Source organism: Amborella trichopoda, chromosome 12 (assembly GCF_054954075.1).
Source record: "Amborella trichopoda isolate Santa Cruz 75 chromosome 12, AtrichopodaSantaCruz75HAP2 v2.0, whole genome shotgun sequence".
NCBI lineage: Eukaryota > Viridiplantae > Streptophyta > Magnoliopsida > Amborellales > Amborellaceae > Amborella > Amborella trichopoda.
In genome coordinates this window covers 1,256,149-1,276,738 of record NC_142347.1, presented here as the reverse complement: position 1 = coordinate 1,276,738, position 20,590 = coordinate 1,256,149, and the positions used below count along the sequence as shown (strand labels likewise).

Below are 20,590 nucleotides of genomic sequence, written 5' to 3'. Positions count from 1 at the left end.
GAGCTACATGTGAGATTCAACACTCAAATAGTGAGACGTAGATTTGGTCTCGCTTCCATATAATGCCCACCATGCAGCTGTTTAATATTTTATAATTTAAATTATCGATAAAATTAAGGGTAAACAATGGAACTATATATACAGTGACAAACAAGTAAGGGTACTTTTGGGCCTTTACCTGGATCTATAGTGCCTCTATTTCGAGTAGCAATCTCTCTCCCAAAGTTTCTCAAGGCAAACTTGAACTTAATCAATTCTTGGTTCTAGATCTCATCTCTGATATCTTTGTCAGGCACCAATCTCTCAAGCACATATAAAAACCCACCATTTAGTACATGATCTGACTTAATGTATGGGCGCTTGTAGTGAAGAGATGGATTTAGAAAGTAACCGGCCTAATGAAGGTGCTTGTGAAGCTGGGTATCCCATCTCCTATTAATAATTCCAAGTATAGCCTTGGATTTATTTTTATCATCCTTCAAAACATTTTTTATCTCTGCTCTTGCCTTAGTCATTGCTTCAGATATGTAGCCCATGGCGGGCTTCACATCATCATCAACCAATCGAAGCACTTCCACTAAAGGGCCAGCCACCTCCAATGCAAGAATAATTTCATTCCAAAAAGATGTATTCAGAATAATTTGTTCAACCTTTCTCCCATCCCGATGCTTTAATGATTTACTTTGATTCCATTTCTCTGAAGCAAACATGGTCCTCAAGGCACTTTTTTGCTTCCCTAGGCTTCGAAGAGTGAGAAATGATGTGGCAAATCTAGTGATACCCGGTCTCACTAATTCTCTCTTCTTTGTAAAAGTCTTTATCATGCTTAGGACCATGGTGTGATTGTAAATAAATCCAACAACAAATATAGCTTTTAAAATCACCCCACTAAATAAAGATGTACCCATTTCCTTAGGCATGAGATTAACACAATAAGTTGAGCAAGGAGTCCAAAACATATGCATTCTCTTCAAAATCAACAAATGCCAAGCTGCAGCATAATTAGCACCATTGTCAATGACAATTTATACCACATTTTTCTGTCCAACAAACTCTACAATCTCATCCATCAAGCCACATAAATATGTAGCATCATGTGACTTGTCTGATGCATCAACAAACTTAACAAAGAAAGTACCTATTCGACAGGTAACCAAAAAATTAATGAATGCCCTTGATTTCGCATCGGACTAACCATCACACATAATAGTGGCTCCATACTTCTCTCACCCTTCTCATTGAGAAATCAAAATTTTGCTAACATCAGATACAACATCCTTCAATAAGGGCTCCCTAACCTCATGTAGTGAAGGAAGAATAAGTCCTGGGCCACATTGCCCAATTGCCTGGACTATATATGCAAAACTATCTAGTGTTATAGTATTAAAAAGAATGTGGGTCATGTAAAGCCACTTTGCAATATACTTACATACCGACTTCTTTTGTTCTTTCTTGTATCAATTGTTAATTGTGGTTTGTTTTGTTTTTTATTTCTCCTCTTGAACCACAATTTCAGGGTTAGGCGTGTAAAAAAATTCATTGGCCCCGTAGAGAGAGGTGTTCTTTTTCCAATACTACCACCATTATTTACGACGCTCTCTCATGAAAATAGAGTTGGATTACCCTTTTGCCTCATTGCAACTTCTAATATACCATCATCATCATCATCAACATCAAATACTTGCACATCATCAAGTATTTTTTTTCTTTTCATGTTTTTCTTCTCTTTTTCTTGTTTCAAGCTATCCATGTATTCTCTAATCTCCCTTTTTATCTCTTCAATAGCTTGTGGGCATGCTCTTACATTCCCAAAAATACTGGCTAAGTGTTCTTTTTGCCGAAAAATACCACCCATATAAATATTTCCACAAAGCATACAAATCACACAATTTCGATCTTTCAGATTTTTAGGTTTAGCAGATTTCCAAGCCAGATCCTTATTACTAGAAGATTGGGAAGAAGACATTGCCCCAAAAAAAGTATTACTGTAAAAGGAAAAAAAAGTTACCGATTACTTGAAGCAAGTATTGATTTCTTCACGACCCTTAAAACCATCGATTTGCCGTCACAAGTTCGCCTAAATTTCCTCAAATCAATACCCAAAAGGTACAAATCAATAACCGAGTATCAACAAATGCACAAATCAAAGAACTTCAACGAAAAAATTTTCCCTTCAAATTTTTCTTTTGATTCAATCGATCACAAAAAAGCCACGAATGTGGCTCAATATTGTTGTTTGGGGGGTTCAATACTCCCCCAAACCCTTTCCCCCAAATTTTGAAGGTCAAGAAGACCATTTTACCCATCCCGGAGAGGTACCATTTCGAAAAACATTTGCAGAAAACTGTGCAGCCTGATGCGCTATGCAGCTCTGATGCAGAGAGATGCGACGCATATGCAGGGGCATCTCTCCAAACCGCATATGCAGTCATTTCTGATGCAGTGCCAAGCGCGTTGCGCATGATGCGAGTGCATATACGGCGATGCCGCCACATTTTAAAACATTGGTCCATGTCATTTTAGCATACCAAATTTCCTTTCATCCACCTGTTGTACTAGTTGCAATTTTACTCTATAAAAGATCGAATGTTACCTCATTCACATTCAGCTAAAGAAGAGGAAAAATTCATTAATAAAAGCAACCTAGGTCTTTACACGTGGGTCTTGTCCTTTTCAAGCATGTGCAAACTATTGAGGAGGGATCTCTTGTCATGATGTCTTTGTGTAATTTTAAGTGCAGATGGATTATTTTAATGGGGTGTGTTGTCACTCTATCCTGTGGCACTCGAAGGAGTACGCAAGTGCTCAAGATCACATTAAAATGAGAAGTCTTGTATATGCATGCCACGTAATGAATAATTCATGTCTAATGAAGCCCACTCCTTGCAGCATCACATGGTTCCCAACAAACCAGTTAATGGGAAGGGCCAGTATTTCCGAACAAAGGGGATATCTAACATGGACGTGGGTCGATTCTCTCATGGAATACATATAAATAAAATTAAGCATGTCATATTTATGCAAGTCTAGTTTCATATAGTTGGATAACTCTATAGTCACAGCGCCATGGTATCTCATTTGGGATAACAAGATTAAATTCCTTTTTAGGCAATTCCCAGGAAGACCATGGCATAGTGTCTGTAACTACGAGAGTTCATTCTCGATAAGATTACCCTTGGAACCATCTGTTTATTTGTTTGCACACTTCATTATCATTTGATGTAGGTATTTTGCTTCTGTTTTTCTGTTGTCTCAAATTCTCATAGATCTTAGGCATCATCTCAAGAGGAGTTCAATTAGATGAACCCATAAAACAGAGGGGACAACAGGTGGAGTGCAGCTCCCTAATGAAGGGTCAAGATGCATTTCTAAGGGGTACTACTGATAAATTTTAATAGCATTTCATATGGAAACTCATATAATAAAAGGGTGGAGGCTTAATTAAAGGAATAGTTTTTGCTAATGAAGAAGGCCTTCCTAGGGGAGGGGCAGAAACAGAGGCTTTGCAGTCTCAAAACTTCTATGCAGTCTTTCTCAAGGTCACTGATTGTATAAGGGGCTTCTTTTAGTAAAATCAGATGGATAGTACAGTTTTCCAATGGCCCTTATGGTACAGTGGATGTTTTAAAGGAAATCCTCGAAAGCTCTCTCTGAATTTCTAGTACCAAAGAGTAGAAATGAAGTCCACAAGAAGAATGATGTCTTTGCCAACAGCGGGATCATGAAAACAGGCCTGAGACTGTGGAAGCCCTCCCGTTGATGTAACATTTTCAATTCATTGAGCCACTAGTACCAAATCTAAATTCATCAATGAAATGAATAAAATTTGAGCTAGAACCCTACACTCAAGGAAATAAACTTCAACTCTGGTGATCTTTTAAATGACATTGTATGGCTTCATAAGTGTATATATTGTTACAACTGTATCTTTGGCTATGTACTGTAGTACTTAAATTGGGCATTAAATATAATTAGATGACATCTGCTCCAGAAGCAAATCAGTAACTTTTAGCTTTAATAGCTGAGTCCACAGATGATGATACATATATATATAAACATTTCCAAGCTCTAGCTATGATCATTAAAGTTGGCTCAAAATCCCCTGCACCACCCCCCTCCCCCCCCCCCCCACCAAAAAAAAAGAAAAAGAAAATCCACAATAGAAAAGCTAAAATACAAGAAATGATTAATGTGTATTAACAAGATGATAAGAGGTATTGGAACCGCCAGATAGTAGATGGTAAACCACACACCTGTGTATTATAGGTACTTCCAGGATAGAGAAAGAGGTAAAATATCTGTCTTTGATCAAAGTCATATGCATTTTGAGGTTGCAAAAGCAAGGTACCACATATATTACTTGAAGATACCTGCAAAAGAAATGCATACCTCAGGAAAAGATAGAGAGAAATTGTAATTGGCATTGTTTCATTTAAAATAGTTATCTCATACAGAGCATCACCAATCAGAGTACATATATCTCACAACAATATAAAGCACGGCAGCAGTTTGAGGCATCACGGTGTAAAAAATTCCAATCCAAATTGAAACATTCATCTAATTTCCATCACTCATGTACAGCCAGTGCACCTTCAATTTCATTATTTGATTTCAAGATTACAAGCAATTTCTTTTATGCATCAAGGTCATCCATGTAGTGATAATTCTATCATTAAACGCATCATGATTAAGTCCTCAAGAAAAACTCATGGGTACTTCTTTCCAAAATAACATTAGCATATCCAAACTAATTTTATCAATCTATGACAATTTCGATCAATGAGAAATTGGGACCAACATTAATGAAAGCATTTAATTTCATATTTGTAGGTCGAGTAAGGCCTTTAAAAAATCAGCCCCAAATGGTAACATTCTTTATTGTTAAAGAGAGAATCATCATCATCCTTATCAAACCCTTTTCCCAACAATTTGGGGTAGGCTATCAGGATGCATGGAAAGGTTTGGTAAAGTTTTGCGTTGGCTAAAAGGATGCATGTAAAGTTTTGGTCGGCTATCAAATGGCTTAGATATATCCTAAAGTCCAGGGGAATTAAAATCCCAGATATCTCAAAAGACGAAATAAATATGGCTGAAAAACCATTTAAAACCTTTTATACAGTTAAAGGTGAAACTGTTGAGTCTATCCACCCTTCTGAAACTAGTTTACAACTAAAAGGTGAAAAATTAGAAACTAAGGCCTCACCCTTCAAATTAGGACCTAAAGAGACAGACAACCATATGGCCAAACTAGAGGGTATACCACATATCATAGAACAAAATAATTATACAAATATTTTCCTTCAAACCATGGGTAAACAAACTATAAGGATTGAGAATATGTTGAACAACCTAAAAACCACACAGCAGGAAAAGAGAAAGGAAAACCACAGAAAATTCTTGACTTAATGAAGCATATGACAATGTATGTCACCGCTTGTAAGGCTAGCAACAATAAAGATCATGAAATAGCCAAAGCCATTATATGTGGATTTACAGGATGACTTAGAGGCTAGTGGGATTTCCATATGGACGAATCTGCTAAAAACCATATCCTTAACGCCACTAAGCAGTGGGTAGTTAAAACTGAAATTAGTCAAGGACAGGTCCAAGAAACACTAGTGGATGAAGGCAATGCAGTTAATACACTAATTTACACCATCACACTTCATTTTGTTGGGAGTACAGCTCTCTTAGCCGCTAGATCAGAGGATCTACTATCGAACTTACACTCTCTCACTTTAAGTGGTATAAAGAGGTTTCTACTCAAGCATGTTGTCAAGAGAGGATAATAAGACGGATCACTGGAAGGAAAAGTTCATATCCGACCTTCCAAATCTTTTTGCTAAGAAGGTCAAAACAAGACTTAAAAATAAGCATAAGGGAATTATTCGTTATTCTCAATGTACCCTAGGGGCATGTTTGGATAGGAGGAAATTATGAATCTTAGATATTTGAAATCCTAAGGAAATCTATGGATTTTCAATTTCAAGGATTTTCTTCCTGGATTCCTCAAATTTCTTGTTTGGATAAACTATACAAAATTCCTTGCAATCACTTTCATGTCCATTGTTTGGTAACAAAACTTGATACAATTTCTCTCTCTAAAATTTTTATATGCTTTCTCTCTGTAAGATTCAAAATTTGGGATAGTGTATCTCTAAAAATTTTGAGATAGTTTCTCTCTCTAAAATTTAATATGGTTTCTCACTCTAAAATTTAATATACTTTCTATCCAAAACTTAAAATTTGAAATAGTCTATCTAAAAATTTTGAGATAATTGCTCTCTCTAAAATTTTTAGGTGCTTTACTCTCTAAAATTTAATATAGTTTCTCTTTCTAAAATTTTAAGACACTCTCTCTCAAAAACTTAAAACTTGAGATAGTTCTCCTCTTCAATAATTTTGAGATAGTTTCTCTCTCTAAACATTTTTAAGTAATTTCACTCTCTAAAATAAGATATAGTTGTTCTCTCAAATTTTAAGACACTTTCTCTTTCTAAAAGCTAATAATTGAGAATATTTGCGATAGTTTCTTTTTCTAAACAATTTTATGTACTTTCTCTCTTTAAAATTTGATATAGAATTTATAATAATTTCTCTCTAAAAGTTTAAGAATACTTTCTCTCTACAATTTTAAGAATACTCTCTCTCTACAATTTTAAGAATACTTTCTCTCTCAAAAAACTTAAGATTTGATATAGTTTCTCTCTCTAAAATTTAAAATATGAAAAGGCAAGAGGAATCTTACTATGTTGGTGCAATTATTGGAGCGGACTTCAAACCGTTTCAAGTCTGATTACCTCTCACCTATAAAAGGGGGAGTTCCCCATTCATTTGGGGCATCAGAAGTAAAAGAGTGTCTTGCTTTGTATGGAGTGTCCTACTATTGAGTGTCTTGTATTCAATTATCCTTGCTTTGATTGTTGAGTCCTAGTGTTCTCAGACTGGTGGTGTATCAAGCTTGCCTCTACAATCTTGCTTTCTCCTATTGTTCTCAGTCTGGTGGTGTATCAAGCTTGCTTCTGCAATCTTGCTTTCTCCTATGTAAGTTAACCTTACGTTCTCTCTTTTGTATGAGATTGTGTTATCAGTTTCAGGATCCTTTTCTGCCTTCCTAGCTTAAGCGAGATCTTTGGGTCACAATGACTTTTAGATCAGACTACCATCTTAATTTAGCAAATTTTGTTAACCACTATGAAAACCTAGCTTAAACATGGCTCTGATACCATTTTACAGGGGAACAAATAAAAGTGTATAGATTAAATCCTTTTATGCCTTCCCATGCTTTTATGTATTCAAAATAGTGGCAGGATTTGATTTTAAATCCTTTAGTATTAAACAACTTTGGTTTTGAAGGATCTAGTCCCCATTCTCTGTAAGAGATAATTTTGTGTATTTGGAATTTTGAATACGCAATTTGAGAATCATTATTCCTGTAATGGTGGACAATTGTTGCCGACCACGTTTCCATGAGTATAGTCTCATAAAATTCTCTGCATCTCTCTCCCATATTTGGGTGCATATGGTTTTTTAAATAGATCGCTACTATTTCAGCAGTGTCTTTTATCTTAGGGTGCAGTTGGCATACGGATACATCCGCAGGTGTAGAGGTAAGGTGCACCTTCAAATTTTATCATGACATAATTTTGATGTAAAATGTTCTTAGGATTATCTCAAAATCTATTTTTATATCTAATTATAAAATTTTAAATTTCAAAAATGGTTAAAATCAAGTAGATCTATATACTTATGAAAATCTTGAAAATTGACGATGTAGATAATATGTTGTAAAATACACTATTTCTGAGAATTAAAATCTTTTTATTTTTCATTGTCATACATCTCGATGTCAAGATGATCAATCAAAGGGTTTTTCAACATTAAAACTACCTTTTCCGATGGATTTTTGAGGGGCATCCGTAGTTCTACATTATAAGGTAGCATATCCTTATATAAACTTTTTCCTTTATCTTATGGTCATTTTCAACAATTATCAAGAGTATATAAGCTGTTTCAATAAAGGGAGTCCTATTAGGACTTGAACCAAGACTATTAATCCTCAGAAGAGATTGTTGGTAAGCTATATCAATCTCTTGTGTTTTGTTTTTTATTAAAGCACTCGGTGATCTTGATGATATAGCCAGGGCTTTACTTGGGCTGGGAACGATCTCCATTGGCTGTTTTTGGGATTTCTTGCCAGCCCTGCAAAAATTCTCAAGTTAAAAAGTCACGAAGATGATTAGCTTTTTCGTGAATATGTTCAATAGTAAATTCAAATGCGGAGAGAATACCTTGCTATCGTGCAAAGATTTGTTTTGAGACAAGATTTTTGACATCTTTCTCAAGAATGTCCTTGGCGGCTTTACAATCGGTTCGAATAAGAAAAGGTCTATTAAGTAAATCGCTTTGGAATTTTGTTACACAATGAACAATTGCAAGGATTTCCCTTTTAACCGTGGAATAATTTTGTTGGGCCGAGTTCCAAGCTTTTAATGTAAATCTGACCAGTTGTTCCTTTTCATGAAATTTTTGTTTAAGCACTCCTCTTAGCCCTCGTTCAGAAGCATCGGTTTCAATAAAAACTTCAGGACTAGATAATGCGAAGCAGGGAAATTCTTTGGCCTTAAGCTTAATTTTCCTAATGGCTTTGGTATGCTCATCAATCCAATCAAGAGGATTCTTTTTTAACCGTTGGAACAAAGGTTTCGCGTTAATAGCAAGATTTTTGTAGAAATCAGAAATATAATTCAAACATCCAATTAATCTTTGAAGTTCTTTCTTATCTTTTATAACATCTAGAAATTTGTCCGCGAACTGAATTGCTCTATTAATGGGAACAATTCTTCCCTGATAAATATTGTGACCAAGAAATCTTACCTTGGTCTGGAAGAGATTTATCTTTTTTGCTAATACTGCTAGACCAGCCTTTTTAATAGCTTTTAGAAATATATTTACATGTTTCCAATGTTGGTCAATAGATTCAAAGAAGACAAGTACGTCATCAATGTATACTATCACGAATTTAGTGTAAAGATTAAATATATCATTCATGATATTTTAGAATTCGGATGGTGCATTTTTTAATCCGAAAGGCATGATATTTCATTCGTAATGTCCAAAAAGGACATTAAAAGCTGTTTTATATTTATCTTTTTCGGAAATTTGAATTTGCCAATATCCAGACTTTAAATCGAATTTTGAAAATACACAAGCACTAACCAATCTATCAAGGAGATCTATTTTGTTGGGAATTGGATATCTTATCCTTCATGGTGCTTTATTCAGTGATTTATAATTGATTACCAGTTTAGGGGGCTCCTCCTTCAATTTCAAAAGCCTTTTCCACATAAAAGGCTGAGTAACTCCATGGTGAGGAGCTCTTCCTAATAAGGCTTTTATTATGTAATTCTTGGATTTCTTTTTTACAAATTTCTAAAAGCCTACTATTCATTTGAATAGGTCGTGCCTTGGTAGCAATTTTCCGTTCATCAAAATCTGGCTCGTATGGGAGCTCAACTATGTGTTGCTTTCGATCCCAAGAGGCATTAGGGACCTCAGAGCATATTTCTTTTTCAAGAGTCATCTTGCAAGTATTAATCTCTTGTTGTAACTTGGAAGATGACAATTTTTCTTCAATTGTTTTGTATTTGACTTCCTCTTTTAAATAAAAAAGGAATTTTTCTTTAGTACAGATTTTATTCTTTATATTGCTTATCTCATGAACTCTTGGTTTATCTATGAAGTCAAATTTTACTTCATGTCATTCAATATTAGCTTTAATTCTTGTATCATCGATTTTTATAGGGTAGAGCATATTTAAAAAAGGAGTTACGAGAATAACTGACTAGCTTAAACCTTTAACCATAATGAATGGAAATTTAAAACGGGCTCCATTATTGCAAACCGCAGCATCGGATAATTTGTAGTTTATTAGCATTTTGCTACCATCAGCAGTATTTAAAACCTGGGTAGTTTTGCTGAAGTACTTCATAGCGACTAAGCCCTCATTTATGTAGTTTAAATCAGCTCTTGGTCAATAAGAGCAATGGTTTGAAAGCTATATTCTTGTTGTACCACTATTTTAACAGTAGTAAACCACCGTTGTGTTACAACCTTATCCAAAAGATTAATGTAGTTGAGGTTTTGGAGTATAGGCTTTTCTAAAGTGTTACACTGAGATTCTCCTTCCAAAGCTTTTGGTAGAGTGTCATCTACCTCAGGTGGTATGAGGTTATGGGGATATTCATTTATTAAGTCATTAAATTCTTCCTCAGTATTTAAATCCTCTGTTCTTTCCCAAGAAGTAGTAGCTATTTCTAGGACTTGAACTCTCGTTTTAAGAGTTATTAGGTCATTGCAAACTTCATTTAGTTCATGTTTTAATTCAGGAACTGAGGGTTCTTTACTAATCTGAGTTTTATTCTGAACTCTTTTAAGAATATCTTGAAAGCTATATTCCTCTTTTGTTGGTATAAGAGAAGTCTTGGGTGTAGTAGCTCTGGATGGATTTTTGGCCATGTTTATGTATTGGATTAAGGCTTCTTTTGTAGCATCTGGATTATTAATTTTGTCAATTAAGCCAATGATTAAATTTTCTTTTGTAAGAGTATTTAGACTTGAACCATTCATATCCATGATCGCTTTGTAGAAATTACATTCGCAAGAATCATCACCTTTGTAATCATCATCTAAGTCAGAGTCAGAGCTTGAAAAGACTAATTCCTCATCATTAATTTCCCCGATTAATATTTATTCATCAGATTTAGAAGAATCATCAAAAGTTTCTTCATTAATCAATAAAATATCAAATATTTGTTTTTTAATATTTTCATCAATTTCAAGAGCATTATTTCTCCTCTTGACCCGGCATTTATTTTTATAATACTTATCACAGTTATAACAAACTGGTATTATCTTCTTTCCCTTGTGTTTAAAAGAGTGATCTTGGATAAATTTTTAGGGAATTTCTCTTTCTTTTTTAAGGCTTGATTTTATCTGGATTTGTGAAAAATTTTATGCTTCTCTTTATGAAGCGGTTTTAGAAGAAGGTAAAGTGTTATACCCAAATTGCTCATAGAAGTTTCCTAATTCTTTTTTCCCTGTCATCCTTTGTTTTTCTAATTGTCTCCTGAGTTTTAGATCTGTACATAAAGCAAGACCCTCAGCACAAATTTTTGCTGATAATTCTCCTAGGGTATATTGAGAATAAAGAATAATTTCGTTATGCTTATTTTTAAGTCTTGTTTTGACCTTCTCAGCAAAAAGATTTGGAATGCCAGATATGAACTTTTCCTTCCAGTGATCCGGCTTACTATCCTCTCTAGACAACAGTCTTGAGTAAAAAACATCTTTATACCACTTAAAGTGAGAGAGTGTAGGGCAGCGTAAGTTCGATAGTAGATCCTTTGATCTAACAGTTAAGAGAGTCGTACTAACAACAAAATGAAGTGTGACAGTGTAAATCAGTGTGTTAACTGCATCGCCTTCATCCACTACTGTTTCTTGGACCTATCCTAGACTAATTTCAGTTTTAACCACCCACTGCTTAGTGGCGTTAAGGATCTGTTTTTCAGCAGATCATCCATATGGAAATCTCACCAGCCTCTAAGTCATCCTGTAAATCCAGGTATAATGGCTTTGGCTTTGGCTATTTCATGATCTTTATTTCTGCTAGCCTTACAAGCGGTAGCATACATTGTCATATGCTTCATTAAGTCAACAATTTGGTTTTTCAACATACCGTCTATGTTTCAATTAACAATAGACCTGTCGGAATAAGATACAGAACTAGCAATAAGGTCTTCTTCTCTTTGAAGATCTACTAGAGTAGGTCGGGGATAGTACATTCTAGTCTGGGAAACTGGTCTACTTTTTCTTCCATAATCTATCCTGTTGATATCTAAGCTTTCATATTTAAAGGCTTCTTCAATTTTTACAATTTCCTGATCAGAATAATTCTGATCTTTTTGTAAACTTGTACATCACTAATAATAGAATATTTTTTCCTTTATTTTATCATCAATATTCAATTTTGCAAGTCTTTTGACTAATTCATCCACAAGTTCTTTATTATCATCTTTATATATATATAAGCAAGTATCTGAACCAGGGTATAAGCCTAGGCCAATCAACAGGTGTGAAACTCGCCCCAAATGTTCAAGCAATTAACCAAGGACAGTAAGGAACCGATCCAGATTCTATATATATATATATATATATATATATATATATATATATATATATATATATATATATAGATGCATCTTTTGTGGGCTCAGGCACACATGTTGATGTAATCAGCACAAGTGTTTTAAATTCAGAAAGATCCACCTAAGTCCACTCACCTCGAGCCTGGCAGGTCCTGTGACTCCGAGATACATCACAAGACTCACCAGAGTCCAATCACTTCTCTAGATTTCTATTGTACTACTATGTTTAACCTGTATATCCCATGCGTCTCTAGTCTGACTCAGCTCAGGACCTTGGCGAGTCCCAAGCCAAGTCTGAGTTTCAAAGCACTTGGCAGCACCTCTCGTTCTGAGAATGTTCTTGCATTCAATACAGAATACAATAGTCAAAAGTCAAAGAGAAACATTTCTTAGTCACCCATTCCCATGGAAAAATATCAACATGAAAATGACAGTAGCTCAAGAACTTACGTCATAGGAAAAATGAAAATCAGATCTTGACCACATACTGACTTCTGCTTCATATAAGAAGCTTGATTTCCCCGGTTCCTTGTGTCTTTCCTGGAATTTTGGAATATATAGCTTCTTTAGAGAAATGAAGTACATCAAAATAAAAGATTATTTGCAAATATTCAAGACTGATAAGGTCACATATATTATGAAATAATTTTGGAATCATACATAATTGAACTGCAGAGTGACTATAGCCATAAACAATGGACCAACTTATCGACATACCTGCAATCCGTGGCTGCCATTCCTCCATCTGACTTCTTCCTTATTGCCAGAGTCAACACTCACACATATCCTTTCTCTTAGAGAGGAATGTTTCATAGATGGAATGACAAATTCTGGAAAGGAGAAAGGCATGCTGAGGGAGTAGTGGCCATCAGTATATGTTAAATGCTGAAACCAACTGACCTTGAGTGAAAGTACTGATCCTCCTTCAACCTGGACAAGAAGAACAGCAGAATGAACAACAGATTCTCTAAATAAAAAATGATTGAGGTAACAATTTCAGTTCGACAAAAATGATTTCAAAGACCACACAGTGGGCTCTGGAAACATATCCACTTTCCAAATACAGAGGAATGCCAACTCATAAGTTGGTTACATATAGATATGGTTATATGCAACAATATGTTTCCTTCAACTATATATAGATGTCATAGAAATATAGCACTTGTTTCAGAAGAGCCATCCATGCAGCAATATGCTCCCTTCAACTATATATACAAGTCATAGAAACATATCAATTCTTTCAGAAGAGTCAATCCTCAGCACATGGTTTCATAAATTGTTTCACCCTAGTGAATTGGTTATGCGAGAGTTATTTTTTCAATAATTGAAAGAATGCCACATTGCTCAAAAGACATCACAAGGACCACGATTTTCAATGTCCAATGATAATGATGGCACTTATGATAATGCATTATGAAAAACTCCATTCTGTGCAAGCATAATCCACAACCATGCAGTGCATATTCTTAACTTTGCTCCTTACAGATTATTATTGCCTGCTCGAACCTAAGACCAATGTCAATGGTTTTGCTTCACTTTGGTCAAGAGGGCCAAATTAGTGGGATTCGCTTCACTGAGGTGAAGTGCAAAAAGATGAAATCCAGCTGAACCTTCAGCATCTCCAAAGCAAACTAACCACTCCAACAGCAAATCCATTAGTTCCTAGGACTTTTATATTTCCTATATAGGACTTTTATAATATTTTGCAGCCAACTTGACAGAAAACCCCAGTGTGTCTATCTAAACCCAATCTGATAGAGAGTTTATAAATGGGAAATAATTAATCATGGGAGAAGATTGCAACCTCATGTACTTTCTACCTAACTTCTATGTTAATAACTTCAACTATAACATAGAAGTTAGAAAAGAAAATCCATTGAGGATCTTCAGTAGTAGTTCTGGATTAAAATTTCTAAGAATAATGATCTCAGAATTGACCTTAGTTTTGCTACAGTCCTTATTACCATTACGTATAAGTAGGAAGAATTATAATGCTTTTCGTTTGATAATTGACTCATAATGCTTATTTTATCAGTGACAGCTCTTTATTAGCCTAAAGAGTTCTTAAAGTCAAACTCAAACCTAACATTAAAATCTGGTTTTACTTCAGGATGGAATATAAATTTGCAGGGTTAATCTTTTGTTTGAAAGTTTATGAATATAAATATACATCCCTTACTACTGAGCTAATGGTTTATCGGAGTTAGACAAACAGATTTAAATAATTAAGTGACAAAATGACATGTGAAGATTCCCATATTATAAAAAGAGAAGTCTTCCAAAACATGTTCTGATATCTAGGAATCCCAAGTCCCAATAGACAGCAGCTGTGAAAGTCTTGGCAGATCACTAGAGATCTTTCTTAATTCAAAACTCAAACTAATGACCACCACGAGAGAAATTACTAACCCCATACCAACAAAGAACCCAGTTACATCCACAACACCCTACAACCCAAGTTCCTATGCAGAAAAACTTCGCAGCCCCTTCCCTTAGTTCCAATGATTGGTCTGCTCACCGAGTGGTATGACTGAAGTTTCACCTACAGGAGTCCCAAGGATCCTAGACATTGCCTCTCCTGCAGATTACAAAATGTGTTCGACATGTTCAAGGTGACATCGAGCTGGGCCATTTCATCATGTGTTGCACCCTAATCTTCTTGACCCTGACTACTCATATGAGAAATTCTGAGTTTGTATCAAAGCTCAACCTCCATCACAAAATTCTGAAAATCCACTAACTGTCATCCTAAGAGTGAAACATGATGCCTTTATTGCAACCTATCCTCTCTATAAAAAGGTTATCCTCACCATTTGAAACCCCAAGCCTTCACCAGCTACCCAATTTCATCTGATACATAGCTAGCTCCAATCCCTTCACCTATGACCACCAAACTCAGCCTCAATTCTGAGACTACAACAAGCTTTCTAACTTTACTATGTAGAGTTGTGCACATAGCAATCAATGTTCAAGAGTCCTGATTCAAATGGTTTAACCTTTAATAGTTTCTTATTCATAGACACCATAAAGATGAAATAAAAAAATGATTTTAAAATAACAACCTGATTTATGAAAACTAGGATTTAATCTCTTTTCATTTAATGCATAAAATAAATAGGCAATTGTAAGCTATCGAGTGTAATAGACTGGTTCAACAAACAAAGGGGATTCAAAGGCAATCGCATGACGAAATTCTTTATATGTCAGCTAAATATATTTTGATCATGGTTCTAACTTAGAAATATACTCAAGATTCCAAAGAAATAAACAACAATGGAAAGGGATAAAAAATGACATTTAACTTAATTTTAAGAAAGGCCCTCCACAGAAATGCTACAAAGATCTAGTCTAGAGTAGAAGATAGGGACAATTTAATGACCCTTATATGACGTAAGAAAAGCCTATAAAACAATGGCAACAGGATGCAGTTAAGTATATACATTCAGGGCCCATTTGGGAGCACATCTTTCAACAGTAGAAATATTTGTATTTTATAACAATATATTTCAAACCTCCCTTGTGTCCAAAATGCCACTGAAGTATCATTACCGCTACAAGAAAAAAGAACCTGTTTTTCCTTTATCTCAGGAAAAAAGGGGAGGCATGTTCGTTTAAATATCACTGTTTTTCAGGTCATAGTCATAAAGGCAACCACATATTTTTCATGATCGCCCATAAAGGCAACTAAATATATCAACTTGGATGTGATTACCAGCATGACCGACAGGGACTCAATATGCAGACCAATGTCACCAGTGCCTAGTGTGACCTTCTGACTGAAGAGACTCCAGCAGTAGATGGTTATGAGAGTGTTGTAGAGTTGAGAATGATTTTAGCAAAAATTTGTGTATTAAAAACATAAAAAAATATATAATATAGTTTCCAGGTTGGGATTTTTGCCATTCAAATGCAATACCTGGGTAAAACACTAATTGGCACTAACTGAAAGTGAATGATTGACTCCCTCAACTACAGATTCTGGAGGAAGATCAAACCATGCCTCCCTGGAATAATCAGATAAAATACTTAAAAGTGACAAAACCATAGTTGCCGGAGCCTCTCACCCAAGGTTACGATTCCGATTAAGAATCCCGATTCTGCAATTTTGATATGGAATCTTTATGGAATCCTATTCCGTGAAGTCAGGAATCTCGATTCCTTATTTTAGGAATCTCAATTCCTTATTTTAGAAATTTCGATTCCAACACTTAAAGAATATTGTTTCTAATATTTATTCATTATCATTACCGCAATCGTAAAATCTCAATCATACATTTCTTGAATCTAGATCCCACATAAAATGATACTCTCTCCATCAAATTAGAAACACAAACATAGGCCATGAACTACAATAAAAACAATTTAGAACCTATGAGAAATGTCAGACCAAAAATTCAATTCCAAAGATATCAAGATCTCGATTCCATATATGAAGGAATATTGATTCCATATGGGTCGATTCCAAATGGATAGTGCTGAGAATGGGTCAGATCGGGTTCGGATATACATCAAATTTGGATTCAAATCCAGACCCGATCGGATCCAAAATATTCAAATCCGGATCTGAAAAGTATACATGGATTTGGATCCAGATCAGAACTCGATCGGATCCTAAAAAAAGTATTTTATATATTATTTATAGACATAAAATAATATATAACAAAAAAATACTATATAATATATATGTATCAATATAAAATAATATATAATATTTTAATAACTGGGTTGGATCCCGATCCAAATTTTGGATCCGAATAGTAATTAGAATTGGATCTGGGTACATTTGGATTCGATCCAGATCCGACCCGTCGGATCCAAATCTTGAATCCATACCCGAAGTTCGGGTTTCAGATCTAAACCAGGTAAATTCTCAGCCCTACATATAGGTCAAAAACTCGAGTCTAAAGAGGACGGAATCTTGATTCCATATATATAGAGATCTCGATGCCATTTGGGTCAAATCTCGATTCCTATAAATTTGGAATCTTATTTCCTACAATTCTTCTTGTACGGATGTCGATTTTGAGAACATAAATCTACTAGCCAGCCGCGATTCCGGTGCCTAAAACAATTCGGAATCTCGTGAGTTTCCAACAACTATGAACAAAACAATGTCCTCTAGTTTGAGCATGTATATACATACTTGACAAAATTTTGATTAAACTAATAAATGCTGCTTTTAATAATGGAACAATGGAAATAATATAGGATTAAGAAACAAAATTATGACAATAAATGAGGTTACCTGAGGAATTGTTATAGAAAAGAAGTAGGGATTGAATATGCATCCATCTTCAATTTTAGTCGTTTTCCCCATGAAATCTTTAGCATATTCCATTGAAATAAGTTGTGTGGAATATATTCTTCCTGAAACTTCAGCCTCTACACCCAGTATTGAACCCTGTAAATAAAATATAGTTTTTCATATTGGTTAAACCAAACTCTTGCGAATACTGCCCAAATGTTTGTAATTGAAGAATGTATATGACAAGGACAGATATTGGAGAAAGCAAAGGATAACAAAGGACTTGTAGTTGAAGCAACAATGAGTCAGATAGAAATCAAGTCCAGAGTGCCAACTCATTAATATATAGTGAATATAACCATACCTATAGCACAAAATACAAAATAACAAATAAATCCTAAATATACAGTGATAGATTCTAAACCATCAATCACAAAATTTCACCCATGAGCAGATTACTCGAATGATGGCTTTATTCATTTTATTCAACCTGCCATGAATTTTTAAGAGAAGTTTCAGAATCAATCAGCTCAAAATTTAACTCATGCGACTTCAAAAACAAGGTGGCGTTCACTCATTTTACTCAAATGATGGCTTTATTCATTTTATTTAAGCCGCCATGAATTTCTAACACAAGTTTCAGAATCAATCAACTCTAAAATGAGTTCAGATACTATCCACTGCTTCCTGAAGAGCTATGCTGTTAAAATTAAAAGGACATAGAATTTTTGTTAGTGACGAATGTTTTACAAATAACTAATCGCCCAAGCACAAACAAAGACCAATAATGTTGGAGTCCTAAAACAGCTCATATTCCCTACTGTATTGTGATGAAATAGGACATCACTTCATTGTCGAATTTGATTGACAGCTAAATTTGATGTGTAATGGAAACCAGGGAACCCAATGCATAATTGACAGATAAATGCATGCTAGAGAGAGAAATAGACAGATATCCATCAAACTCAATAGATGCCATAACTAAACATCATCTGCATTGTAGAGAGAGAGAGAAAGGGGTACCACTTCATGCAATGGAAGAGCAAGAAGGCAATCACATTTCCTGTCACACGAAACACAGTGAACCCTCCATGAACCCTTCAACTCAAAAATCGCAGAATTTACAACACAATTCACGTCGACCTCAATCCTATTCATATGAAGCGGGATCAAAGCAGGAGGATCCAAGGTCCCATAAACATGAGGCTGATAGCTGGGTATATCAGGGTTATCAACAATTGAAGGATCGGAAATCATGGAATAAACCATAGGCGACCTAGGAAATAAGTGCTTTGAGTCCTCCACCATTTTTGCTGGAAATGGAGCAGAACGACGTCCTGAAAGCTCATTCCGGCCATAATACAGGCGTTTTGAGAGCTTTAGCCCTGATTCTACTGACCTTCCAAACGCTTCTTCCATGACTGAAAAAATGGCGATGAGAGAAATTTGGCCGGTAGTTCGCCGGGTTTTGACCAAAAATGGCCGTAAATTAGGTTACAGTGAGGTAATGTGGGATATTTGATAGGAATATCGCCCGAAATCGGCCCAAAACGGCCAGTAATTAGGATTGAGAAGGGGGGATAGCCTCCGGAAAATGAAAACAGAGAGGAGTGGCCGGAAATTCATTTTTCCGGCCGTGAAGGGCCTGTGAATTTATACTGTGAATTTAAATGGTCCCTCCTTTAGAGAGTGCGGGACCGGGGAAAAAAACGCCTGTCTCTTTCTAGGCGAGGTTCTCGGCTGGGTCCACATAGCCAATTGAGTTTTCCAAGTGGGGAAATCACCGATATTTATCTCACGTGTAACGCATGGGGTTGGCGATTCTAAATCCCGGACTTCATCAAAAAGGAAAAAGTTTATATTGAGCCTCCGTTCTAAACAATCTAAATTTCACTACTAGAGGTTATTTTGATGCTCAAAAAATATCTTTAAATTGATCAAGATGTATAGATATCTAAAAAAAAATTTGAATTCGAGTTTTGAAAATAGTAATACATTTTTTTACTATCAATTTTTAAGATTTTTAAATTTTCATAGATATGCTCGGTCATCACTATTTTGTAAGCTTTTAATTTTATAATTAGAGAAAAAATATATTTTAAGGTTATCATAAAGATTTCCAATATTGAAACTACAATTCTCGACACTATTTTAAAGTGGGCTATATTTTGATTGTTTAGAGCCTCCACTCTATACAAAAGGTATTTACATAAAGAAAAAAATTTATATAAGATTGCAACTTTAAAATATAAGATGCACCTCAAAAATCAATTGGAAAAGGTTGGTTTAATGTTGATACCTTCTGATTGATTATCTCGACATCCAGACATATAAATAAATAATAAATAATATATATATATATATATATAGGTTTTTTCAGAGTTAACAACCCCTCAAAATACAAAAGTTGAAGTTAGAAAGAGTTGTGATGAGTATATTTATCAAAACAATCATTACTTTTTTATTAAAAAAATACTTAAATAAGTACCTTTACTATCGAGCAAAAGTAATTTTGAAATTTTTACAAAAATCCATTGGCATTTTGGAAGTTAGTGTCTTAAAATTTTATTTGTAGAGTGTCTTTGTCATTTAGTTAAACTTTCAATGTTACACTTTTTGGAGATGACGAAATTTGTCTTGTAATAATATTTACAAAATTGCTCCACAAAAGTAACTTTTTTTATAAAATAGCCCACAAAATTAATAAATCCACCATTCACATCTCTCTTTATCTTGAACTTTTGTAATTTGAAGGATTGTAAAGTATAGATTATCTATATATATATATATTGAGTAATGATCCTGTGAGACACTGTCATACCCATGTGTGTAGGACCCCAAATGATCACCATTAAATTTAGCATAGATATCTAGAAAATTTATCATATGGGTGTTGAACTTGACTTTTCTAGAGATATGTGTCAAATTTAATGGTGATCCTTTGGGATCATACACACATAGGTGTGAGAAGGTCACACAAGGTCATTTCCCTATATATATATATATATATATATAAGAATTTGATATCCCATAAATAATGCATCTTGCAACACGTTATCTAGACCGTCTATTTTTAAGATTTTCAAACGTTCACATATCTACTTGATTTTAATCATTTTTAGAGTTTAAAATTTTA

The 20,590-nt window shown here is 34.7% G+C and overlaps 1 protein-coding gene across 15 annotated transcripts in view; it reads right to left on the bottom strand.

Annotated features, from left to right (window-relative positions):
- LOC18427484 (inter-alpha-trypsin inhibitor heavy chain-like protein) overlaps positions 1-19,359 on the bottom strand; it is a 47,449-nt gene extending 28,090 nt beyond the window's left edge. For 13 of the 15 annotated variants that reach the window (XR_016046049.1, XR_016046051.1, XR_016046050.1 and 10 more), the window contains exons 1-5: positions 18,478-19,359; positions 17,455-17,610; positions 12,927-13,139; positions 12,660-12,749; positions 4,254-4,370 (exon numbers count right to left, since the gene is read on the bottom strand). Coding sequence is in view for 10 of the 15 variants with exons in the window: in XM_006836533.4 (XP_006836596.1) it covers positions 4,254-4,370; positions 12,660-12,749; positions 12,927-13,139; positions 17,455-17,610; positions 18,478-18,873 (972 nt within the window). In the remaining 5 variants the exon portion in view is untranslated. Of the gene's footprint in view, positions 1-4,253; positions 4,371-12,344; positions 12,538-12,659; positions 12,750-12,926; positions 13,140-17,454; positions 17,611-18,477 lie in introns of those variants that run through there. The other 2 variants (XM_088854038.1, XM_088854041.1) reach the window with 2 other exon arrangements.
- Between the last annotated feature and the right edge of the window lie 1,231 nt (positions 19,360-20,590).